We start from the raw sequence: 26,915 nt of genomic DNA on the forward strand, positions 1-26,915 counted from the left end.
AGAATCAACCCTTTACCTTACCTCTCAAGTGCCAAGTTTCAAAGTTCAATGAATAGAAGACTGGAGTGAAATAGATCTGCACAAGGAGCTATGTGTGAGGTGGGAAGGGCAAGCAGTAAAAATGAAAATGAAACCATTTGAGCAGAATACTCCACAAGTCTTGGGATCTTTGAGTATATCACCTAAGGTTTATCATATTAATCTCTCCCTGGAGTAAAAAAATCTATACTGGCCATAAGCTGCAAAAAAGACCCCGTTTTGGAATATTTTAATGAAGTTCCTCTGCTTATGGGTAATGCCAAATTCCAAATATTGCAACAAGGAAATGCAAGGCCTGGTGGCCTGAATAAAAATAGGAGATACATAATTATGAAATTGTTTGAAGATGAACTATGCATTTCTAATAGCACAACCAAAGCAGTAATTTTTTTATGTAACGGTAAAACTAAACTGAAAAGTCATTATTCTAAAAATGAAACCTTCATCTGGTTTATATCAGGATTATATCAGCAAGAATGAGTCTTTATGTAGAAAACTATGATTTAAATCGTATCTACGCTGCCTTCAGTTAAAAGTTTCCTGGTAATAGGGCTGATACTTGCTCAAGACCTTGGAAAGCAGCATCAGTCATAGCAAGCTAGATGTTCTTGGTGGCTGTTGATATCTACCTCCAAAGACTATCCAAACACATTTTTCTAAGGCATATGGCAGTGTGTGCCTACACCCACCCTCCACATAAAATGCACCAGAATCTTCAAGAAGCTTACCTTACATTTTAATACTTTCTTGGGTTTTTAAAACTGAGCTGGATTTCAAAAGAAAATCTAAAATACTCAAAGGGACTATGGGTGACATGCAAATTTAACACGTTTTTCTAATTGTAAGATTTAGATACTGTGAACAGACAGCTCACCCTCCCCCCACCCCCAGCATGATTCCCTTCTCCCTGTGCTGCCTTTGTGGATATGGAAAAGTGAACAGGGTGAATGGCTGACATGGAGAAGCTGGCGCGAGTCCCAAAAAAAAAAAAAAATAGTCCAGCACAAGTTGAACCCAGTGCAAAGTCTATTTCTTCTCGAAAGGCAGGAAACAGTGTGGGGAATTGCTGAAAATCCTACTTTCTCTGGAAATCTTTATTGCCCTGCTGGAGGGACATATTCAGCTCATTCAAAAGGAAAGGTGGAAGGGAGTACGTCACAAATAAGTGGGGGAAGGCTTGAAGCCACCACTGTGGGCAGAGATTTGTGTCGAGGACAGAAAATGTATCCTGCTTCTGGAACCCATCCTTAATGCCTTGCTTTGTCTCCAGCAACATGTTTTCAAGTTTTTTTCAGAAAGGAGGAAGCAAAAATACTTGGATGTGAACTTGAACAAGATTGTATATGCTATGATGTTGTATAGGTAAGGCTCGATGTGGCTGAAGGAGTCTGAGGCTCATAACGCTGCAGCTAACTGCTGGACATATTTTTTATAAATTATGCAGTCCTCACAGTTCCCTCCGAAGTAAATATTTGGGCAATCCACACATGCTTACCTTCTGCTGCCTCCAATGAGCAGAAGCTGCTGATAAGGTATGTCCTTTACACTACGATTGTGCCTCTGCTGTGCCATGGTTAGCACTGTGGCAGACTTGTAGCCAAGCTCAGAGGTGTGCATGTATCTGGACTCCTCCCACTGGAAGTCACTGTCTGCCCTTCAAGCAGTAAAAAAGTTTAGTACCTCCAGTGGAATACCTTAAGAGATGGCCAAACTTTGCGCGATCATTGATCATTTCCGCAGGATCCACAACCTGCAGCGGTCCTAGTGCAACCCCCCTGGTCAGGTTTATAAAAGAAAGCTGTTTTAACAGAAACAAATGTATTTTTGCCTCAAGTCAAAGCACTGAGTAGAAAAGGGAAATCAATGTCTATTGTGTGAGAAAAAGGGAGGGGGGGGGGGATCAAGTGAATGTTTTTTAGGCTTCCAAGAGGTAAGGGAAATGAAGTAACCTTGCCAGAGTCGATAAAAGGTGTTACAGGAGTCTTCTGAAAAGTCCAGAAAATAGAACAGCAGGAAATGCAGCAAGTTGAACTGTTTAAGCTTGACATTTTAGACAAAGGCATTAAAAAATCAGAATAGTACTTTTAAAAACCCTTCTTGGCTTAACTTGTTCAGTCAGGAATCCATTCCTGAACTCAGATTCTCTGTCTTGTTGAAGCCTGCTGTAATATATTGGGGGATGTCGGGGGGAGGGGGGGGTCGGAGTAGCAAATTGCCACAGTCACAGCAACCATCGAGTCCAACAATTACTGGCATTTAATATTCACAGCCTACTTAGCTGCACTGTTCGAACGGAGTGATATTAGCATTGTGACAAGAAAATGTATCAACGTCTAATTACAGTCACATTAGAGCTCACAAATGATAATGCAATGCATCAATTACCACATATAAGCTTCTTGCCTTCCTGTTGTTTTTAGAGCCGTTCTTAAGCTTTCTGCCAAAATGCTGCTTCAAGAAATAAAGTGGGGGGGATGGGCAGGGGAGTAAATGCTGGAGTTTGAGAAGAAAAGAAGCAAGTTGTCCCTCACTGCCTACTCAGCAAGCTGACAAAAGAAAAGTTCAAAGGGCTCCCCTAGTTTCTCACTCCCCATCATACCAAGAGAGGTGGTGAACTAGAAGTAATTCCTCTGGAGCCCTCTGGTCTCCGGCACTCTTAAAACTCATATGCAGGCTGGCTTACCGGAGAGGTTAAAGAATATTCCAGTGAAGGGACAGATGAAAAAAGCTACCAGTTTCTTTACTGGCTTCTAGTTTGAAAAGGTGGAAAATTGTTCCCTTGAACTTTGCAGGAAAAGTTGTACATGTTCTTTAAAAATACAGAAAGACAGATTTGTGTGGGTGTCGGCAGGGAAGAGAATTCCAAGGATATGGAGCAATAAGAAAAAAAGAGGGAGACAAGGGAGACAAGAAAGCCGAAGGAACGCTTAGTGACAAAGTTTAATCAGGCCCCCTCTAGTGAACACCCTGACGCTTCCAGGGCAAGCCCAGCTCATGGGCAAAAATCCACCCCTCCCTTCTCTCTCCACGAATAACTTTTGGCAGAAAAGGGAGTTCTCCTGTGCTGTGTTCTGAAGCAAGGGAGAGAAATCACCCCCTGCTTTCCTCCACTAAATGCAGGAGTAATGGGAGAGTTGCTTTTTCCCCTTCCTCCTGAGCTTCTGCAGAAGACAGCAGTGATGACCAGCTGCTAGTCCCTTCTGCAAAGGCTGAGCACTAGGATAACATCTCTTCCCACCTCTGTAGGCTCTGCACGCACCACAGGACTTAAGTATAAACAGTTGTGATAATAACCACACCAAGCCAAGATCCTTGTGGATCCCTGGCAAAAGACAAGGGAAGGGTATGCAGACAGAAGTCTGAAGGAACGAGAGACTAAAAGCACACTCCTAAACAGAGTTACACTCTTCAGTTATGTCAATGGGCTCAGAAGGATGTAATGGTGCTTATGATTGCCCTGGAATACGCTTCAAGGTATGAGCTTCATCTATAAAAAAGAGAACATTTATAAAGTGAAGCGAAGAACCGGGGAACATGTTTGAAGCTGCAAACAAGTTCAACAGGTGGAAGAACTCATGACTCAGGGAGAAGCTAGAAAGACTATTGAGATATGAGAATTACTACAGTCAATGCAAGACAGTTTTAAGGAGTAAGAGTTAATTCTATTGTACTTGTAGCAGAACCAAGAATCTGCATGTTACTTCTTCTGATCACTCAGGACATAGACTGCTTTGAATTAAATTAGTGTGCTCATCACTTTTTGGTGCTGGCTAGCTGTGCAAAAAACCCCTGCTGCCTGTAGTTTATTTTCTTTTACCCTTCCCTTTACCATAGGCCTTAACACAGTGTGCTGCATTCTTGGATTTCTAACCAGTTTCTTCCAGTTATCACTAAACTAATAATTGGTCCTTATAGCAGGCCTGCATTTCTGCACTGCAAAGTTTAACTGGCATTCAAACTATTTAACTGTAATAGAGGGAACTGTACTTTAATAAAGGGGCCAGAGATCTATCAGCACCCTTGCAAACTTCAGAGACTATTTTAACTGCCCCACCCTCCTATAAAAATTGGAAGTAGCTGCTGGATGGTACTCACTGAAATGGTGAGACAGATTCAGGAGGAAGTTCATACGTTGATGTCAGTGTTGACTTGTTGTAGAAAAATTTCCTGTTACAGTTTTTGCTGATTGCCATGGTCCAGGGATCTTTGAAGAAACCCAGAGATCATATCAGTGAACAGAGACACATAAATAACTTGCATTATCTGGAATCCTAAATCAAACTCTCTTGTATTATTCCTTCTTATCACTTCTTCCAAAGACTCCTACCCAAGGCTAAGCAGGCATCACATATGTCCATGAAAAATATGCATGAAGGAAGAGAAGGATGTTGGCTAGATCCTATACTTCCTTCTCCTCACATGCAATAAACCTGCCTCTGACTGGAGAGGAATGGGCAAGTTTGCCTGATTCTCTCCTTACAGCAGTTGTCAATGCCATGTGACTTGTTATCTTCCTGGTGCTGGCATCGCCTTTTTGGTGCCCACAAGTGACTGCTGGGTGAAAGGCAAGGCAAGAAACATCCAATTCCACCACCATCTCCCACAGGAGCCATCCTGTTACATCTAAGAACAAAATCCACGTGTATTTCGCTGAAACAATCTGCAAACAGGAGTTTGAAGTGATTAGCCTCCTACTCATTAATCATCCCCACAAAGCCCGTGCTGACTGTGCATCATGTCACGCCATTTAACAAATATTCTCCCATAAAGGAAAACATTTCCAATTGACGGCACACATCTTCTTCCACAGTAGTTCAGGACTTCTTCCCAATGGCACCACTTTCTCTTAAGAAGAAGAAGAGTTTGGATTTATATCCCCCCCTTTCTCTCCTGCAGGAGACTCAAAGGGGCTTACAATCTCCTTGCCCTTCCCCCCTCACAATAAACACCTGATGAGGGGGGGTGGGCTGAGAGAGCTCCAAGAAGCTGTGACTAGCCCAAGGTCACCCAGCTGGCGTGTGTGGGAGTGTACAGGCTAATCTGAATTCCCCAGATAAGCCTCCACAGCTCAGGCGGCAGAGCTGGGAATCAAACCCAGTTCCTCTGGATTAGATACATGAGCTCTTAACCTCCTACGCCACTGCTGCTCATTATGATGGCTTAAGAGATAAATAACTTAAATATGAATTGGAGAAGTGTACAGGGACAGCACGTTCCCCTTAAGAATCAAACGATGCTGAATGAAATCCACACAGTGCAAAAGAAGACATCGTCTTCACTGCAGCTGAAGCTCAGTGTCCTGGACTGTTGTGATGGATTAAAATAATGACTACACAAACCCATGAAATGCTAATAGCAATGGCTATTAGCTAAAACTGAGCATAGAAGTGTGCTAGATGGTGATACAAGACACTGAATGAAACTGGTAATTGGCCTCTCCAATAGTCTTATTCAACTGTTGTGTTCTCCTATCTATTTAAGTAGAGCTAGAATGGCATTAGGAAGAAAAGGGCACACTAAAACACAAATTCACAATGCACTAAATAAATACTTCACATGGCTTTGGGGAAAGAAAAGCAGAGAGGTAACTGGGAGAGTCAGAGATTCACCACTGCAATAGGTTGCAGGAAGTCTTCAGCCAGCTTCTTGCACTGTTCTTGCACAAGGAGGGAAAATCTAGCAAATTCTCCTTACCATCCCTTGCCCCCATATTTCTCCCACACAGCTAGCTCCAGGCTACCCTTATCAGGATGATTATGTACAGATAACACAACAAAGGTAAGAGAGCCCCAAGAATAATACTGCCCCTTTTTTGCACGGGGGGGGGGGGGGGGGACGTTAAATGAAGCAAAAAAAGAAAAGAAAAGCCAAAGATGAACAGTATAATTTGTCTGGAATCAAGAGTTCACCACCAATCCAAGCAGATCACAATGCCCTAAGTTTGGCTTGAGGTTGATAGAGGAGGACTTACCACTGACAGTTCGAACAATATACAATCCTGTGGGTACAAAGTGCCTGTCATCTCGGCCTGTGTATGACAACCGTGGAATTCCACCCGAGCTCTTAATTATTTTCATCTCTAACCTAAGCATGAAAAATGGGGAGAAGAGGAAGTGTTCGTACACAACGCAACACAATAATTGCCAATCTCAAATCAGCAATGGGTTTTGGGAAATCCAGTACAACTCAGAAGTTGAAGAATGGAACTTGAAAACTACAGGCTAACTTGACTTCTGCACTCAAGTCCTTTATCAGGCAAATTGAAGCCAATTTATAATGTCAGGCCACTGGTCTATCAAGGTCAATATTGTCTGCTCTGACTAGCAGTTGCCAGGGGCTCCAGTAGAGAGCATCAACAACTTGATCCTTTTAACTGGAGATGCCAAGGACTGAACCCAGAATTGTCTGCACGATGCTGTACCACTGAGCCACTGCTATCCTCCAATGCAAACTCAGCTTAAGTTCCTCTTCAAAAACAACCACCATCGTCGAGTTCAAAGGAGTTACTCAGATGGGTAAAAGGAGGCCTTCAAAGGGACTTCATGCACCAAAAAGTTCTACAGAAACTACTTCCTTAAATGAGACAGAATAGGCACAGCAGTCCAACAGACTCGGCAGTTTTTCCAGTGTTAAGGGAAAACAACCAGAACTCCTATGTGGGCCACGAAAGCAGAGAGATATAAAGACCAGGATATTATGATGGCTGACTGTTTTCTCACTATCTATTGACATCATTGTGCTAATCTTTTTAAGAAAGTCAAGCATTTTCTCAGCATGCAACCACTCTTGTAATATTCTTCTATGTCACAACTCGGCAGGCTTGACAATGACAATGTTGGGGACTGTTGACTTGGCTATAGAAACCAACAAATTTCATCTTTCCCATTACATCCCCCAAATGCTGTGCTTTTCAAGAGAATTTACTTGTGGCCTCTGGCCCAAGAACTAGGACCTTTTCAGTCCTGGCCCCATCCTGGTGGAACGCTCTGTCTAATGAGACCAGGGCCCTATGGGATTTAATTCAGTTCTGAAGTGCCTGTAAGACAACTGTCCCCCCCAAGCCTACGGTTGAGGAAGCGACAGCTTATCATCTGGGCCTCTCCGTGCCTCCTTGCACCACCCCACAGATCACCTCTAACCTCTCTGGTATTGTTTACCGGCTGTATCAGCATCACCAGGATTTGCCAAATTTTAATTCAGTTTTAATTGTTCATTTTATGGTATTTATTGTATTGATTATTTATACCTGATCTTATTTGTATTAATTGTCTATGATTGGAAACCATCCCCAAGTCCAAAAGGGGAAGGGGTGATATAAATGCCCAATAAAATAAATGAATAACAATAGCCAATATGTATATTTTAGGCAGGCTAACATCTCTCTCTCCCTACCAATTCAGAATTTAACAGAATACTCTCTGAACAGCCTTTTCATACAACAACAACACCTCTCCTTTTTCATTCCACAGAATATACCCTACAACTGTAGGTTTTCTGAGGACTCACCTTAGGAAAATCTTTTCCATGTCCTCTAACCTGTAAACTTCTTTCACTCTGTGGGAAAACAAACCAGAAAGGTAAATTATATGCCGGCCCAAACTCACCTAGAGTATTCTAAATCAAATGCCCTCAAAGGGTAGATAAATTATGAAATGATGTTGACTCTGCTTTTAAAAACCTATTATACTGCCCAGCACTTCGTGCCCATTGGGAGTCCTAAAAACCCCAGTCCTCAGGAATATCAAAAGCTTGAAAAAACAACAAAGAAAACTAAAAATTTAAAAAAGGCAACACTGATTATGTTGACAAATATAGTAATTTCTAAGTCCACTTCTTCTATGATCATAAAAGTACAGGTTGGTAATGTTACTAGGGGCCCTGGCTCATTCCCACTGTCTGATGCTGCTCTGCCATTAATTGTTTCTGAACCACTATTTAAAAAACAACAACACCCAAATGATACATGTGGCTTTTTGCAGGTGAAGCTGGATTTTTAAAATGCGCAATTGACCAGTAAGTTCATTCAGATTAAATTACTTCCGAAGAGAATAAAAATATGAAAACAACTCTTTTATATGGTATTACATAGTATGCCTCTGGGGTGACTCTTAATGCTTTAAAAAAAAAAGGCATTTTCCTGCCCTGGCCCTGCTATCTCTCTTTCTACCACCACTGAGCCCACAGAACTAGAGAAAGACCCCAAAGGCAGCACATGCTTGGTTTCTCTAACAAGGCCATTTTGACCTAATGTTTTCACCTATGGATTGATTTTTTAAAAGTATTTCTCAGGGGGGGAAAGCCCACACACCAGTCTTGCAATTTCTGACATATTTCGTGATACCCACTGCCCACTCCCAAGTATTTATACATCACAATCCCAGACAGCAGCAAGAATCTAAGAAGCCTCACTCACCTGATGGGGTTCATATCTGGCCGGCTCGGTTTAGAAACAGCTTTTACGAACTTCTCTGCTAACTGGATTCTAGAACAAAAGGAAAAGAGTTGCGCGGTTCAGGTACAATTTTAGCAGATGACTAGGCGCAGTTCACAAAAGGAGAGGAACACCTAATAGCTAGCTCAACAGAAGCCCTCTCTGAAGCTTCTCAGTTTGCAGTCCACTCAGAATTCTGGAAACAGAACATCTAAAGGAGACACATATCTGAGGCCTACAAGCACTTTCTCATTGAATAGGATCCTTCCTGGTGTTTGCGTCTGAAGTAAACCCATTTTAGGTTTGAATAGCTTTGTGCTAATGGGGTGGTTTTCTCTGCCACTGGGATTCTCTGAGGGGTACCACATACAGGTGCTGGACTGCTGCTTTTCTTTTCAAATCTACTGGGGGCGTGGGGGGGGGGGGCGGGCGGGCGGGTAGACTTGGTCCAGAAGACAGAAAATGCCTCCGGGAGAGGGAGTTGTCCCCCATGCCTTGAAGTGGGCAGTAGTGTATCCACTTCTAACAAAGCCTACTCTAAATCCCAGAGAGCTGAATGATTACTCTTCAGCCTCAAATGTACAATTCTTGAGAAGGGTAGTGACTGGGCTACTTCCACAATTCCTGAATGAAGTAGACTGTTTAGATTCATTCTGTTTTCAGGTATGATCATGGGATTGAAACAGCTTTGGTTGCCCTGGAGGATGACCTGTGCTGGGAGATGGACAGGAAGTTTCACCCTGGTAATTCTCCTGAACTTCTCGCCAACTTTAAGTACCATCAATTATGGTATCCTTCTGGACTGTTTTGGGGGGTTGGGACTAGGGGGCACTGTTCTTTGGTGGTTTTGGTGATACTTCCAAGGAGAGTTTCAGAGTGTGGTACTGGAGGACTGCTGCTCTGCCTCTTGGCCCATGGGGTCCCACAAGGTTCTTTGTCTGGCTCAGGTGGACATCTTGAGAGGGTGATTCCCACCCTTGGTACAGGGAGGCACAAACTTTTCTTGTACTTCCTGTATCCTGTGGTAGAGTCACCTTCTCCAGTTCTTTTTCTATCTAGCACAGGGAGAGTAGTTTTCGCCTTGGCTCCATTTTGAAACTTGCCTTTTTTCTGTTCAAAACCTTTGATCCTCATTTTTCTAAAACTTTCTCTCATTTCCTAACTTTCTCATTTTCCTAACTTTCTCTACCAACTTTCTCTCCCAGCTGCACGGCATCAGGCTCTGCCTTGGCTTACAGGGAAGAGCCTGGAGCTGGCTCTGCTGTCTGCATTTCCTTATGTGCAGCCAGCTGTGGCTCCACAGTGTCTTCAGGCTCTACATCAGAGTCCTCAGTGTCCAGGGACTGGCTCATGACAGCTCCCCTCATGGCTGCTGCTCCATAGGCTCAGCAGCAAGTCCCTACCTGCCTGGAAACCAACTCCTGAGTCAACCAGTGTTTCATCCACTTCTCCAGTAGCTCAACTTGATCACACAGCTATTGAACAGTGGAAACCCATAAAACTAAAGTACTCCGCAGAGGTCACAGATCCTATATTAGTTTTCCACTGGCCATCCATGACCTGTATATATAACACAATGTGGAAGGCCTTCCTTTAGTGGTGCCAACACAAGAAGGTGAATCCATTAAAGCCAAGCATTCCATCCATTCTAGAGTTTCTACATGATGGTCAGTCATCAGATCTGAAAGGCACAACCTTGAAGTGTCAAATGGATTGGCCACAATCCTTCTGACATACTCAGGGGAAACCACTGTGAAACATCCAGAGGTTTCTCCAGAGCGTTATCCAGAGCAATCTTCCTCAGGTTCACAGGTTTCCCACGTGCAGCATACACACAGCCCTCACAGCACTGATGAAGACACCATTCAAGCCTATATAGGAAATTCCCATAAAATGATTATGAATGAAAATGCTATTCCGCATGATGACAGCTCATAGGGTTTCAGAGATTGGAGCCCTTTTGGATAAATCCAAACTCGGCATCTTCCACAAAGATAAAATCATCCTATGAACCAACCCCACATTTAAAGCTAAAGTGGCGTTGATTTCCACATGTCCCAAGAACTCTTTGCCACCTTTCTATTCAAATCCATCTCACATTAAGGAATGAGTGTGGTACACACTTGATGAACGCCATGGATCCAAGGTCTTCATCAAATTGACAAGGGACTTTAGAAAGTCTGACATCCTATTCATCTCTATTAGTTCTCCTAACCTAGGGAAGGCCATGTCTAAGGCAGCTGTTAGCTCCATTCTAAAGCCATGTATAATCGGGCATATAAATCTCAAAGGTTTGGATGCCTCCACCATCTGAGCTAGAAAGGTAGGAACCCAAAAAACAGCTTTCTTGGGTATGGCACAACATCTTTGGAACTGCCTCCCCCATGAGATTCACCTGCCTTTCTCTACCTACTGTTGTCTTTCACCAACAGGTGGAGTCTTTTTTATTTTGTTTCGCGTACCACAAATAACTGTGATGGACCCTCTTCCCTTATTCTGTTGTTATGCATGTGTGTTTATATATTTCAAGCAAATATTTTATTTTATATACACTTTATACTAAAAAGACTTCCAATTGCTTTTATCACTAAATAGGCAAAGGCATCTCTAGCTCTACTTGCCGCTGATTGAAATGTTGTTGCCGGACATCACTGCCATTCAGCACAAGGGCATCCAGGATGTGGATGGCACTAATTTTCCGCTGAGCTTTTCCCTAAGGAGAGAAAAAGAGGCATCTAAGAAAGCATGGCTGTTTTTTATAAGAGCTCCACATTACATAGAATCTCTGCATACAATGGCTTGTCCCTTTTCAGTTTGCTTCCAAAATAGAAAAATGATGAATTTTTAATGTCAAATACATCAATTCTCTTTTCTCCACCCCCACACATTTTCTTCCAGGAGTGACACCACATATGCATACACCCATCCTGGCTTCAGCTTTAATGCCCACTGCTGTGATGGTTTAAGTAATTTCCAGACAGTGGATAAACTGCCAGCAAATGACATCTTGCAGAGGAAGTAACCAAGAAATGTACTGTCAAAGGCTTTCACAGTTAGAATCAACTGACTGTTGTGGGTGTTCAGGGCTGTTTGGTCTGGCAGTTTTTGCTCCTGACGTTTCAGCTAGCATCTTTAGAGGCATGTCTTGGTAAGATGCATACATTCAACCATTTCCTGGAAGAACAGTAATGACAGCAGCACAAGGCTACATGAGCATGTATATTTGAAGAACAAAAACCATTCTTTTTATCAGGCAACTACAGACAGAACATCAATGCAAAGCAGACTGACATCTGATGTTATCTGCAACTTGAAACAGTCTGAAAGGACCTTAAACACCAACACACTGATCAGATGCCCCAACCTGAACGGCTCCTCCTCCCGCACGTCAAATGAATTAAACAGCTGATGGGCGATATTAGCCCCCTCATGGAGAAAAAGAAATTGCTGACCTCCCCTTTCAGCTCATGAACAATTTCCACAGACAGAAGTGTGTCCCTTGGCAATTCAGTTTTCAAGTCCAGTTTTGTCCAGCGATCTGATGGGCGGCCACCCCAAGTATATATCTGAGACTTCTGCATGAGAGTGAACAGGAAGGCAGCCAGGTTAATAATCAAAGGAGTTTGAACAGTAACAGATACATTGGCTTATTATTACACACACACACACACACACACACACATATATACCCTGACACATATACATCCTGTCTTATTTCCTTCAACCCAAGACAGCTAACAATGCAACAAGTAGCAAGGAAACAAAGTCCATTAAAAGATAAAATACAAAGATTTAAAAACATAGAGCTAGATCTGCTGAAATAGTTCACATAATGTCCTTTGAAACAGACCATCTTGTTTGCCTTCCTAGATCTAGCCAGTGAAAGTACCCCGTGTATCCCCTCTGATAGGCCAATTCAGAGAACAAAAACTTGACATAGGAAAAAACCCTGGACTAGCTACTGCTGTATGGACAGTCCTAAGGAGAGAAGAAGAGTTTGGATTTATACTCTGCTTTTCTCTCTTGTAAGGAGTCTCAAAGCAGCCTTTAACCACCTTCCGTTCACTTCCCCAGAACAGCTAAGTAGGGTTGAGAGAGTTCAGAAAGAACTGTGACTAGTCCAAAGTTACCCAGCAGGCTTCATATGTAGGAGCAGTGAAACAAATCCAGTTCACCTGGTAAGAGTGGGGAATCAAACCTCCTTCACCAAATTAGAGTCCACCGCTCTTAACTACCGTACCATGTGGGCTCATAAGAGGAACACAGTTGGAACAGGAGTATACTGGGATATGTGGTTCAATATGTAGGAGGGCCTGAGGCCACAAAAGCTTTAAAAATAACCAGCACTTTGAGTTGGACCGAGAAGCAAATAGGTAGCCAGTGCAACATGCACCATTGAAGTGAGATGTTCCCAGCAGCTGCAGGAGTCTTGCCACTGAAGCTTCTGAGCTTTTTTCACAGGCAGCCCCAGAGATCACGTTATGGGATCCCAGAGCAGCACGGCCAGGTCTGCAGATTCTGAAGAAGAGGACAGCCTGAGAGCAAAGTCTAAGTGAGAGGAGGCACTCTTAGCAACAGCCTGCTTATCCATCACCGAGGCAAGACCAAAGAACACACCACCTCAGCTAGGTTTGGTAAATCCACATCAGCCAAACACTCTGCCATCTCAACCAGCATCACCTGTGTCTTGTTTGGATAAAGCTTCAGTTTGTTAATCTCCCAGCCCAAACACCTTGACCTTCACACAGCAGCTTCTGCAGGCTTGGACAGTGATAATATAGAACCTGGTGTCACACACATATTGGTGACAAGCCACTCCAAAGCTCCTGATGATCTCTGGCAAAGGTTTTACATACAGATAAAATGGCACTGGAGATAAAACAGACATTCAGGATACTACACAGATGAGATCCCAACTAGTTTTATTCTGCCTCCTGCACAGAAACTCTGCTTCTTGCTAGCAAGAAAATGGAAAGAAATTAACAGAGAGAAATTAACGGAGGGCTATCCCATTTACACCAAAGGTATCTGATCCATCAAAATATGGACAACTGTATCAAATACTGTCAGCAGATCTAACTATCAGGAGTAATAGACTGCCCTTATCTAGCTGCAGTTATTGATAAATCAACCAAAGCCTGTTATGCTAATTCTAATTTCATCCTAAATCCTGACCTGAAACCAAACTGGACTGAGTGAAGGGCTATCACTGCTTACCCCTAGTCCTAGAAGGAACTTCTGTTCACTCCCTGAAACCATACATCTGTAATCCAATACAGATCGGAGCTTCTCCAAGGTTTTTGAGTTGAGAGGGGTCGGTTTGTAACTGAAGACTTCTATGTCCGCACCCTGAAACAAGCAAGTAGGAGAGAGAACTGTGATGCTATATAAGTCTACTACATCAACTGGCATTAATTTTATTTACTCATTTCATTTTATGTCCCAACTTTCTCTCCCATGGGGAGAGACATTTCATTTTATGTCCCAACTTTCTCTCCCAAACCAACTTACATCATTTTGCTCTCCTCCATTTTATCCTCCCAACAACTCTGTGAGGTAGACTAGGCTGAGTGACTAGCCCAAGGCCACCTGTTAAGTTTCCAAGACAGACTGAAGATGTAAACCCGGATCATCAAGATTACAGAGCCAGAGGACTGAGAGAAATTCTTAAGGAATATTACATCATTAACATGAACTGAAGGTAGCAATATTAGAGACATGAAATCAAGTTGAGATAAGTTAATATATGGAGCTAGACAAAGATGCTGCTATGTTATTTGTGATGGATATGCTACATCTCTCTTTTCTGCGGGGGGCGGGGGGGTGCTTTTAAGCCACAGCCAACTTGCAGTGACCCTGTAGGGTTTTCAAGGCCATTGCCTGCCTCTGTGTAGCAACCCTGGACTTTCTTGGTGGTCACCCTTGACCTACCCTGTTTAGCTTCTGAGATCTGACAAGATCCAGCTATCTTGGACTATCCAGGTCAGGGTGTGTTACATCTTACTCTCCACTAAATTATCACATCACATCTTTAGAGGGGGGAACAACATTTTGCAACTCGCTTTTCAACTGCAATGCAAGAGATTCAAAAGGTAACCCCTGTAATTATACACCCATAAGTTTGTCATTGATTACAGGGAAGTTATGCATTATATGTACTTGGGTTTCTCTCAGACTGCGCTGAATATTTATAGTAAATTGAGAGCATTCAGGATATAGAAAAGGCAGAACAGCTATTGTAAACTGCTGTATTTTAAACTTGTTATATATAAGTAAGTTAAATGCCACAGAGATGTCACAAGTGGCCTTTATCAGTTTTCAGGCTGCATTTGACAAGAAATGTAAAAAACTGTGGTTTAAACTCCACAAGTGTACAGGTTCTAGGCTATTGTTTAAATTTGTCACTTGATCATAATACAACAATGCAAGTTATGTTCTGATTACTTTGGTCTTCTGACTTCTAACATCCCTACATGTAAAGAATTCAGGACAGGGGTTTGCTGGCTCCTCCGCTATTTAATTTGTATTTAAGTGATATAAATCCAGATATTTCAAGCAGAGGAATTTATATGCTGATAAGCTGTGTACTGAAAGAATTTCTATATTATTACACGCATTATTATATGCTAATTATTTCATTAAAGGTGAGATTAAGGATAGCTTTGTGGGCATTATTACAGTATTATTCTGAAAATTAAATTGCTATAGATACTGATAAAATCAAAATCGTTTTTCTTGGAGCTGGGTAGTAGGGAAATAGAAGAGCGAACACATTCAGTCCAATAAACATTTAGGAGTTATTTTTATAAGGTTTGTTGGAACTTGCATATAGAATTCTGTCCCTGGCCAGAAACACATCCGGCTGGCCTCTACTAGGGCCAGGGCTTTTATGAGAACAATGTTTAAATCTCCAAGATGTGCAACCTCCTTGACTTTTAAATTAGAAACTAGTTCTATATCACTTATACATTTGGTTTAGCTAGCAGCAGGTAAATTTAGAATTCAACTTTTGTATATTAGTGATCATAATAACTTTTTATAGTTTAACAGTTGATTTTCACAGTCAAACTTAGCTAAACCAATTGATGAGATGTAAACTGCACTGGGTCTTTCCCCTTCCTTTTTAAAATCTAGAGGCCTAAGTAGAGCTATTTTAGTAATTAATTATTATATAAAGGATATTGAATATTAAGAAATGCCTGTGGAATGCATTCTCCTCTCTTATTCAATTTAACTCCAACGATTCTGTTATCAATATGTACGTTATTCATCAACATTAACCATTCCCAAACACTGCCATGCTGTTATGCTTGACAGATTTAATGTTCTCCTATTTGCATTAATGACAGGAAGATATAAAAATTTACCAGCTACCCATAGCTTTTGTCCGTGCTTTGATAATTTGATTGAATCACTGGCGCATGTATTGTTTTATTGTAGTTTTTATAGTCAAGCATGCCTGAATTTACTGGAACCCATTTTGGCAGACAAAACCTGTTTTCTGAGCAGAAGAGTCTAAAAATATTATTGGCTGGGATTGACTACAGAATCGCTCCACAAGTAGCTAAATGTTTGTCCTCTACTATGAAAATAAAAGCTGAGATAATGTCTGGTGTATCATTTTCACTAATAACCTCTAACCTTTTTCACTGTCTCATGTACAAGGATGAATTATGTATGTTGAGATATGATTTTAGGAAATTAATTAACATTCTTTGTTCTCATTCCATATGGCTTGTGGGCCGTAATAAAGACTGGCTAATAGACTCAAACCAGGGTCATTCCACATGCTTGTCCAACACTCTAACCACTACATAAGTTCTCATCCCTAAATTGCTTCAGAACTCTAAGCTCTGAGGGAGTACCATTTTCACTTAATTGTCCAGTTGACATTTTAACTGTGTAAGAAGCAATTCTAGCACGAAGAAGAAGAAGAAGAAGAAGAAGAAGAAGAAGAAGAAGAAGAAGAAGAAGAAGAAGAAGAAGAAGAAGAGGAAGAGGAAGAGGAAGAGGAAGAGGAAGAAGAGGAGGAGGAGGAGGAGTTTGGATGTATATCCCCCCTTTCTCTCCTGCTGGAGACTCAAAGGGGCTCACAATCTCCTTGCCCTTCCCCCCTCACAACAAACACCCTGTGAGGTGGGTAGGGCTGAGAGAGCTCAGAAGAACTGTGACCAGCCCAAGGTCACCCAGGTGGCGTGTGCGGGAGTGCACAGGCTAATCTGAATTCTCCAGATAAGCCTTCACAGCTCGGGTGGCAGAGAGGGAATCAAACCTGGTTCCTCCAGATTAGATACACGAGCTCTTAACCTCCTACGCCACTGCTGCTCCTTTCTGTAACACTGATACTTTCAAACAGGAGGTGTAAGAAAACATTATTGTTGGGGGTCAGGAAGAGTCTCTCCTCCCACTCAAATACTTCACCACAATAGTGTAATCCTATGAAAGGGTACTTTAGTGAACAACTTATTGCTAAATTTAATAGGAGCTGAGGTAAAGCCTAGGGGCATGGGTGCTTATATCTTTGCTTTCCATAGTTCCCTGCCCAAAGGGGCATGCATTTTGTCTGGGGACACAGAATAACCATGGAAACTCTCACCTGAATCAATTCAAAGAACTTGGCCTTGAGATCAGAAGAAGATGGAGCTACTCGGGCCTGGTCTGGAATCTAAAGCAATCAAAACACTGATTAATGCAGATGGCTCTGACTCTCAATTTACATTTATTCTATCACACCTCATCTTTTGTTAGTGCCATTCATGGATAAAAGGTACATACGGGAAACAGAAAAAGCAAACTCAAAAGACTATTACAAAGAACAAAGATCAGAAGTCTGACTTTGCCCTGAGGCTATTGTCTGACTAAAATTTCCTCGTACCGTAGGGTTTCCCAGTATTTTTGTCCTCCCACTCTTCCTTCCTCACAAATGACAGACTCGAACTAGCAACCCAAGAAAAAAATGTTGCGGGCTTTCAAGCATTATTACCAGCTACCTGTGCAGCTTTTGTACATGCCTGTAAAATGTCCAGCCAGTTTTGGCAGCTCACTTAAATGTGAATAACAAAAACATCAGTTCCTTTTTCTCAGAAAATAAAATACTTTTTCAACACAGTACGTAATTAGCCTATAAAATATAATGCTATAAAAATCTCTACAATTCAAGAAGGATCAAGCAGGGAAAACAAGTTGCAGCTGAATCAATTTCTTTTTGTAAGATCTCAGTGTACTCCCATTGTAGCATCTGGCTCCATCTATAGGGCAGTTTCACCAAATGGTGAGAAAAAAAGTCTTGATTAGGTCTACAGTGGAGTAGCTCAATGACTCAAAATGTCCATCATGTTCTCTGAGAGAGTAAAAATAGTCAGTTTGAAAACTGTATAATTATGCATATATCGTATCGCTCCCTTTATTCTGAGGTAATTCTTTTAGCTCCATTTCACTCTACTTCAATATAAAATGAGTTTCACATCCTCGAATTCTTCTCTGGGCTCAAATGCATACACAAGTCAAGGACGTTCTTCCAACCCAACATACCTACTGCTGAAACAGATGGTGGCAGCCCACAGGCCAGTGGACAAAAAGTGGGAAGGGTCTCAGCCTCACAATGGAGAAGGGAAAAAACACAAACATCGCCCAGAGGTCTATTCTGATGGTATGCAAGGCATCTGGTATACTCTGGAAGATGGGGTTTCACATTCCTTGCAAGGCATTCCTGGAAATATCATTCCCCCAGATATCACAGGTACTTAGGTTGCTGCTACAGCAATGCATGAGTCACTGTGCGAAGGAGAGGTGAAAGGAAGGCAAGGAGAAACTTTCCTCCTCCTGTCCATAACAGTGGGGAAGGGATGTAAGAAGACTGTTCTCTCTTTCCATCTGTCAGCCTCACTCTACAATATGAGGAAAACCAGGTCAGGAAGCTTTGGAAACTCCTAGGCCAACATCCAGAATGAAGTGAGAAACTCCAGCTACCACACAAAAAGGAAAGCAGGGTGGCCATTTATTAAAAAGCAAAGGCTGCTACTGAGCCCTCAACCAGACATGATGCATCTAAAGGCAGACACCGCTTCTTAACCAATGTATTAATCAAGCTGAAGTTAAAATTGGTTGTCTTTGCTCAAGTATATAAGTGTTAAGATTAACAATAACCAGACATATCACCTTAACCCACCATGAAGTACAGAAAAAAACCTATCCTATACAATTTAAGGTAAAAGATCAAATGTGAAACAAAATTCATATATGTGAATAGCAGTCAAATTTTTAAAGGCTTTCATGTCAAAAAGTGCTCTTGAAAATGCATGAATAGATGTTAAATATTAGGATCAAGTAACCTCAGCATTAACTGTATCAGTTAATATATCAAAGTCTAGTTAGACATAGAAATTATGTGTGGGAATTATAGATGCCTGAATTATCATCTAAATCTGTACAATGCAGGAATATCAATTTGAAAGTGAGCACAAACAATAAAAGAAAAAAGGTTCAAACTTTGTTAATGGACTCTCCTAAAGGGTTTACTTCTGGGAAGAGGGGAGAGAGTCAAAGATGGGAACCAAATAATTAAGTGTATGATGCAACAATTACTCCCGTCCTATACCAACTGCACTGGCTGCCGATCGAGTACCGGGTCATGTTTAAAGTTTTGGTTTTGACCTTTAAAGCCATTCGCGGCCTTGGCCCTGGATATCTAAGGGACCGTCTCTCCCTATATCGCCTCTTCTAGGCCCCTCCGTTCATCAGAGGCGGACCTACTGGTAATCCCTGGCCCCAAGGCGATCCGGCTGGCCTCTACAAGGGCCAGGGCTTTTACGGCTCTGGCCCCTACCTGGTGGAACAGGCTTCCAGGTGAGATCAGGGTCTCAAGTGGGATTTTACAAAGTTTCCTTGCAGGAGCCTGTAAAATGGACCTGTTCCGCCAGGCGTTTGGCCAAGGCCGAGGATGATATCAACCGCGATAAAAAGCAAACATCTGGCCTCCCGTGGGTTCATAAACGGGGGAATGGAATAGCTGATGCCATCTCTAGTTTAATATTTTATGTATTTTATGTATTTTAATTAACTTATATATATGATGTTTTAAATTTTTATTTTGTTGGAAACCGCCCTGAGCCTTCGGGGAGGGCGGTATACAAATACAATCAATCAATCAATCAATCAATCAATTCAAGAAAAGGGGAGTCTGCAAGAAATATGGCACTTGGGAGCTTTGTGAGTTAATGGAAAAGTCATATTGGGATGGGAACACCTTGAATCAAAACCTCATTGAAATAAGCTGCATCATCTTTTGAGCAAAAAGATACTTCCAAACATGATTAACTGGATAGACCAATTAACTCTTCTTTCCTAGATTTCTAAGGTCCCCAACATGAGTCTGGGACTGGTGTATAAAATATAGATAACATGGGCAGCTGCTTGCATTAAGTGGGCTGTACTTAATGGAGAAATACTTTTACTTAGCCCTTTACTTTAATTAGCTTAGACCTTTACTTTAATTAGCTTAGCCCTCAAAAAGATTTCCACCCCAGAAATCACAACAATTAATATTTTTATGTATAATCCTGATCTTTGGCAAGGGGATGGAAAACTAGAGATATTTTTCCCTCTCATATAACAATAGAACTCGGGAGTCAACTAAAGCAGTTGGCAAGTAGCTAATTCAGATGAGACAACAGGAAGTTCTATTATATACAATGTATAACTCACTTCCCAAACTCACTACTTACAAGTTGTACTGATGGCCATCAGTTTCATTAGCTGGCTTCATGGCTAGGTCTGTGGGGGCTACTAGCCACTGCATCTCAGTGCCAGGGCACAAACAACAGCCGGAGGGCACCTGCCTTCATGTGGTGTTCGAAGGCTAGCTGAATGAATCTGACTTGCGACTGTTAGCAAGAGCATATTGGACCACAGGGACAACTGGAGCTGTTATCTAGGACATCAACTGACTAGCAGGGTCTCCGAATACAGAGCCCCAACCATGCTTCATGATCGCCACAGGTAAGACCATCCCCTCTGAAAAAGGAATACAAATTGCCCTTGCTTGGGATGCAAGATCTCCTCACCCAGTTTAGACCTTACACGTAAAATAAATGAAAATGAGGTGCAAGAGAGATGTTGCTGCAGTTCTCTGCCACATGGTGCTACTTACCCCCCAGAGTCGGAGGCATTCTTTTCGGGTTTCAGCTTGTTGAGGTTCACTCAAGGTCCTAGAAGAATTTTTTAAAATTTACTAAATGATGCAGCACTAATGTAACACCAGTCCCTGCCAGGACAGATTCTTACAATCCCTTCACACAGCAATTTCTGCATAAAACGGGCTGCGCTGACTTTCCTTCCGCGCAGACAGGCACTGCTTTCACATTCTAAAGACTCCCTCCCGTAACAAATAATATAATGCTAGGTTCAAAGTATCAGCATATCACATTATAGATTCAAAGATAAAACATACTGACCACAATCAAAACGAAAATAATGTGATGATATGTGTATTAGTCATGTAACCCACTGATATCAATAACTAACCTCGTCTTACTTTCTGCTAAATGAAGCCAATGTCATGCAAGTCCCTCCCATGCTTAATTTTCGGGAACATGTGCAAGATGCAAATCAAATGAACACATGAAGCTGCCTTATTCTGGCCCATCAAGCTCAGCATCGTCTACTCAGACTGGCAGCAGCTTTCCAGGGTCTCACCCACTCCCTGATGTTTTAAACTACAGATGCTGGGGTGGAATTCGGGGCCCTCTACAAAAAAGGCAGGTTATCTACCACTGAGTCTCAGGCCCTCCACTTCCAACAGGAAGGCTCTATTCCAGTGATAGCAAACCCTTTCAAGACGGAGTGCCCAAATTGCAACCGAAAACCCACTTATTTATCGCAAAGTGCCAAAATGGCAATTTAACCTGAATACTGAGGTTTTAGTTTAGAAAAAAACAGTTGGCTTCGAGGAGTAAGCTTGGTGGTAGTCTGTGGTTTTGCTTTGAAGCAACCGTGCAACTCTTCCAACGGGTGAATCACGACCCTAGAAGGGTTTACGCAGAACAAGCCCCATTGCCAGCAACCGAGCTTACTCCCAGGTAAAGGATCGCACTTTAGTTCTTTAACAGCACTTAACAGGGTTACCTACACTGCTTCCCTAAAACCAGGTCTTAGGTTTAATGCTAATAATTGAGCCCAGTGGCCCAGGCCAACCTAGGCCAACCTAGATGTATGTGAAGGGTGGCACTCTGTTTGCGCGTGCCCACAGAGATGGCTCTGAGTGCCACCTCTGGCACCTGTGCCATAGGTTTGCCACCACTGCTCTATTCAGTGTGTGAGAGATTCTGCAACATCTCAAAGAACAGAATGCACTCAGCTTAGTTTCTGCCCAAAGCAAAAACAATAGCAAAGATACTCACGTGTCTTGAACAAAGGCACGAATTTTGGCTAGCGCTTTGATCTGAGCCTTACAGTACCTGGAAGATAAAACAAGTTTCGGTTTTAAAATGGGATATCTACCGTCAAGACATGATGTGCTGTTTGCATGTCTCGTAAACCATAGCAACATCAAAAATAACCAAGGGCACAATTTCTGGTGCATTATAACTACTAGCACTGAAGCCCATTTTGAATTAAAACAAAATGGGCTAAAGAACGGGGGGAGGGGGGGACCCCCCTCCTCTTCCCTCCAGGGGAGCAGCCCATATTGTTAGGGACAGGGGGAGGCTCCTGGGTTGGGCAGGGATGGAATGGAATGTTGTGAGTCCTGCACACCCATTGGCTGGAATTTGTCATCGGACATTCCATCCCTTAGCCAATTATTTATAAGGATTACACTATTATCAAAGAAATAAGAAATACATTATTTATATTCTTCCTTCACAGTCACAGTCTCAAAAAACAGGCATCTACTTTTGGAGAGTCTGGCTGTGTTCAGAAAAAAATATATAGTATTAGTATTGCTGTATGTACAGAATACAAATAGCTAGCCAAGATTATATAAATTATTTTAACGTATAAAAAGCGTGTTAACTCTGCAAACACCTAATTATATTCCTACTAATTCATATGATATTGCAAAAATACAGAACACAATCAACCCTCTCAGGAGCAATCATCTAGTGCTCAGTTGGGACTCAGTGGAAGACAAAAGTAGAAGAGGGAAGGAATACAAGCTGTGGGTTACTTAATTACTCACGTATCACAAATTCACACACTGAGAAGAAACTAGGTCACTCACTACCACACTGGTCAGTGTTCTCTTCACACAGATCTACCATGTAAAGCCTATGAGAGGAAGACTCTTGTGAGAGGGCTGCTTGGGAAAAGCCCCTAGTAAGAAGGCTGCGACATCCACATGCCTGTAGCCTCACTAACCAACACCTCCTGGCACAGACACTGGCTTTTTCTCATTGCCCTTGAACTCACCTTTCATTTGACTGCACCATGAAGTCATAGAACTCATGGTCGCCCTTGATTACTTCCAGGGGGACCACAAGATTAACATCCTGGTCTGACTTCCGCAGCTGGTTAATTTTCATATTCACTGCAAAAAGATACTCCTTCACCTCCTCGATGCCAGACTTTAATCCTTTGCATACCACATACCTGCAGGGCAAGAGAGAATCTAGTTGCTCACATAAGATGTTGGCCCTCTGATTTATTGTGGAGTGGGGAGCCTTCTTTGTCAAAGAATGCAGTGAAGGTGAAAAGTATGCCGTTTGGGCATTCTTCTGATATTGCCATTCTTAAAAATATTCAAAAAGCAGTAAAAATGAGAAACTGTAGGAATTTCCATTAATTAACAAGAACTGGAGCTACATTGTTTTGCTGTTTGTCAAAATTATGAGTTTATGCTTCTTTGTAAGTTGCTTTGAATCCCCAGTGGGTACAGAAATGGGATAGAAATAAATAAAAGATCTAACTGCTCTACTCTTGGACTGCCACTACAGAAAATAATGGCCTCAACTTAATGCTACAGCAATTGCTGACCGTTTACAAACTGGTGAGCCAACCATTTTTAAATCTTGTATTGCATTAAAGCCCTTTTTCTAAGCTCTCATGTTAGACATGAAGGAAAAAGAACAAAAAGAAAGTGGTTAGGTGGTCAATACTTTTTACTCCTCTAGCCCTTAAAACAGTTCTTCCTCCTCTAGTCAATACTTTTTACTCCTCTAGCCCTTAAAACAGTTCTTCCTCATCTTCCAAGAAAGGTTTCTGGCTACGGATCTTGTATGAAGCCCACAGACACAGAAAACCTTTTATCAGTATTTAAAGAAATAGCCACTTCAACCTCAACCCATCTCAGTCTCACCTCTCAGAATTGGCAGGACGGCTTGTCACAGGTTTGCAGATTGACACACGCTCAAAGCAGCAGTAGAGCAAATATACCAGGCCAGCACTGAATGGTGTGAACAGGTCAAAGGTTTTGCAGACAAAATGCCCCCCTAAAGCAGAGGAAAAGCCCCATAAGTTAACAGCTCACAAACCATGAGACTAGAGGTACAGCGTTTATTATTTAATAAACCTATATATACCCCACCCTTCCTTGAAGTCACACACGAGGTGGACTGGGGTCTACCACCCTTCCATTCCCACAATTGTATGTGGAGTAGGTCAGGCTGAGACCACATGCCCCCACCAGGGCTATCTATGCAATAAGCTTTGTGGTTGTGTAGGTGTTTCAGCACACATGATGCTGCCTTATACTGAGTCAGACCATTAGTTTATGAAGATCAACAGTTGTCGAGGGTCTCAGATTTCACACATTAGGAAAGGTTATTACTAAAAGCAACACTCCAAACGAGATAAACTGGAAATGCAAAGAGAAAGGCAGTGGGCATGAGGCAGGAAGCACAAAGAGACCAAATGAAAATGGCAGAGCAAGGAATAAAGAACAGGAGGGTAACAATACAGAGAATTTCCTAGGAACACAAATAAATGCTGAAGAACCAAGCACAGACAGAAGGCAGCAAGGCCACATTTCAGAAGAGCGAGACTGGAGAATGTCAGCTGGACTCTAAATAGGTTTGCTCAGAGTAAGTCCCACCAAGACCAGCAGGACATTGCCTGGCTAATATGCTTAATACTACCCAGCGCTCCAACCTACAGAAGTTTAAGCAGAGTAAACATGAACACATAAAGCTGCCTTATAAAGAGTCAGACCATCAGTCTATGAAAGTCACTGCTGTCTACTTTGATTAGCAGCATGTCTCCAGTCTTCAGTGGAGATCTTTCACATCATCTACTATCTGATACTTTTAACTAGAGACACTGAGGACTGAAACCAGCATTCTCTGCATTCAAGACAGATACGCTACACTGAGACGCAGCCCATGTCAAAAGCCTCTCCCATACAAGTATTTCCAAAATCATTCAACCAAGGTAGATGATCTGACTCTTATTTAGGAAGAGATGCCAGCTAAAATATATAGAACAAAGACCAGAACATGTAGAGAAGAGGATTTTATGTCTTCCAAAACATTTGAAAGAGAGATATCTCACAATAAGATAGAAAAGGCTTTAGAACACCCAGCTATAAAGCAACAATGAAGACAGAGGAAAATAAGGTGCTATAGTCACCTGTTCTTATAACAGAGAGTCCTGTAAGGAACTGGCAGAGCGTTAGCTGTTTGCTTAGAATCTCTTGGATGTTTTCCTGCCCCTCAACAGAGAAACCCTGAAATACAGATAAAATGAACAATGATCCTTAGAGCTCATTTGCCCAGTATCACAGTCTGTGTAACAAATAATTAAATCCCACCTTATTAAATCGCCTTTCACCAATCACTAACACCACCACCGAAAAAGTTTAAAGGTTAAAATTTTGTTACTTATAAATGCTTAATGGAGTTCATGTTTTGCTAATCACACATGTAAGGTCCATAGCTACAATAAATAACTGCAAGAGAATTAATAATATAACAAGTAGACAACATGAAAACTGCTGATTGTCAAAGACAAAGTTGAACTCTGTGATCCTGCTGGTTTTGGTATTTCAATGCTAATAAACTCAGTTCATTACCCTTCTGGCAAACAAAAACAAGCTGATCCCATGTATTTATTTACTTGCCTTTCTCCTCAACAGGAGCTCAAAGTGGCTGACAACATCATACTCCTCTCTTTCATTTTATCCTCATAACAACTCTGTGAGTCAGGTCTTTGCAACTGGAGATCCTGGTGGTTAAACATGGGACTTTCTACATGCCAAGCAGATGCTCCACCCCTGAGCCACGGCCCCTCCAGCATTCTAAACACTGCACCATTTCCAGCGATACGTTTATGTTGATACTTTCTTTCCCCCAGTGAGCTCAGTGCATTGCCACATTTACAATGAGCAAAGTGTCACAGATCACACACAGCAGGAATATTAGGGCCCTTCCGCACACGCAAAATAATGCATTTTCAAACCACTTTCACAACTGTTTGCAAGTGGATTTTGCTATTCCGCACAGCTTCAAAAAGCACTGAAAGCAGTTTGAAAGTGCATTATTCTGCATGTGCGGAATGAGCCTTAGCCTTAGTGGCTCAGCAAGCAAAAGGAAGAAACAGGAGGGACCTACCCCATCAGCCATCAAAAAGTGCACTCCCTTGCGATCTGTGTTGTCCAGCACAAAGTTCTGGAAGGCAGTGATATTTTCGGGACGGGTGATATCTCCATCTCCCTCAATTCCTCCTTCACCTATGGATATAATGTGTGACTGCAGTCACTTACCAATGAATAATTTCTAAAGACTACCTCTTGTGTTAATTTTTAGAAACCAGACTGATTTAATTCATAGAAAACATTCTAAGATGCAAATCTGCATCTACTGTGCTACTAAGCATAGCCTGAAGCTTGTCTCCTGCCTAAACAACCTTCCTCCAACTTAAAAGGCTCTTCAGCCAACGGAAGAGTCATAAGTCAAAGGACTCCCTCATTAGGGGAGGAAGAACTTCTTGTCAGTTTTCAGATCAGCAATATCCATTATGCAGCGTAGGAATGGGATAAAGTAGCCACAAGTTTGGGTTTTGACTGTCTACGAGCAGCATTAAGATGACAGCCCATTCTCATAAGACATACCATATGACAATGCCTACAGGTGTAACAAGGCTACCGTTCAAAACTCAGAATTATTTCACCTCGCACTGAATGTGAAATAGATGCTTACACTTGAACATGCTTCATGGACATGATTGATACACATACCATAATAAGGTTCAAAGAGCTCACGGGAAGCAGCATAGAAATCTTCCAGTTTGAAGTCATGTGGTCCTTTTAAGGTCATCCCAAAACCCTTTGCATGCCACTTCTTCCTCCAGAGAACATACTCTGAGAAGCCACCAGGACCAGCACATACATCAGCAAAGTATAAGAGTTCTGCACCATGTTCCTTGATCAGGGGTCTCTGCAAAAACAGAAGGGAAGAGATTTAAGCACACCAACAGAAGCCTCTCATGATCCAAGACCACGGTTACAACCCCCTAG

At 42.0% G+C, this 26,915-nt stretch overlaps 1 protein-coding gene across 1 annotated transcript in view; it reads right to left on the reverse strand.

Moving 5' to 3' along the window:
- The window catches only part of CMTR1 (cap methyltransferase 1), a 45,341-nt gene that overhangs the window by 1,539 nt on the left and 16,887 nt on the right, over nt 1–26,915 (reverse strand). The window contains exons 9-23 of the mRNA XM_048519615.1: nt 26,637–26,835; nt 26,011–26,129; nt 25,031–25,127; nt 23,763–23,895; nt 22,877–23,056; nt 21,868–21,924; nt 20,619–20,676; nt 17,067–17,135; nt 13,688–13,819; nt 11,923–12,045; nt 11,092–11,183; nt 8,453–8,521; nt 7,546–7,593; nt 6,011–6,123; nt 4,135–4,243 (exon numbers count right to left, since the gene is read on the reverse strand). Of these exons, the coding sequence (XP_048375572.1) occupies nt 4,135–4,243; nt 6,011–6,123; nt 7,546–7,593; nt 8,453–8,521; nt 11,092–11,183; nt 11,923–12,045; nt 13,688–13,819; nt 17,067–17,135; nt 20,619–20,676; nt 21,868–21,924; nt 22,877–23,056; nt 23,763–23,895; nt 25,031–25,127; nt 26,011–26,129; nt 26,637–26,835 (1,598 nt within the window). The remainder of the gene's footprint in view (nt 1–4,134; nt 4,244–6,010; nt 6,124–7,545; nt 7,594–8,452; nt 8,522–11,091; nt 11,184–11,922; nt 12,046–13,687; nt 13,820–17,066; nt 17,136–20,618; nt 20,677–21,867; nt 21,925–22,876; nt 23,057–23,762; nt 23,896–25,030; nt 25,128–26,010; nt 26,130–26,636; nt 26,836–26,915) is intronic.

The sequence above is a fragment of the Sphaerodactylus townsendi genome, linkage group LG01, assembly GCF_021028975.2.
Source record: "Sphaerodactylus townsendi isolate TG3544 linkage group LG01, MPM_Stown_v2.3, whole genome shotgun sequence".
Taxonomy (NCBI): Eukaryota; Metazoa; Chordata; class Lepidosauria; order Squamata; family Sphaerodactylidae; genus Sphaerodactylus; species Sphaerodactylus townsendi.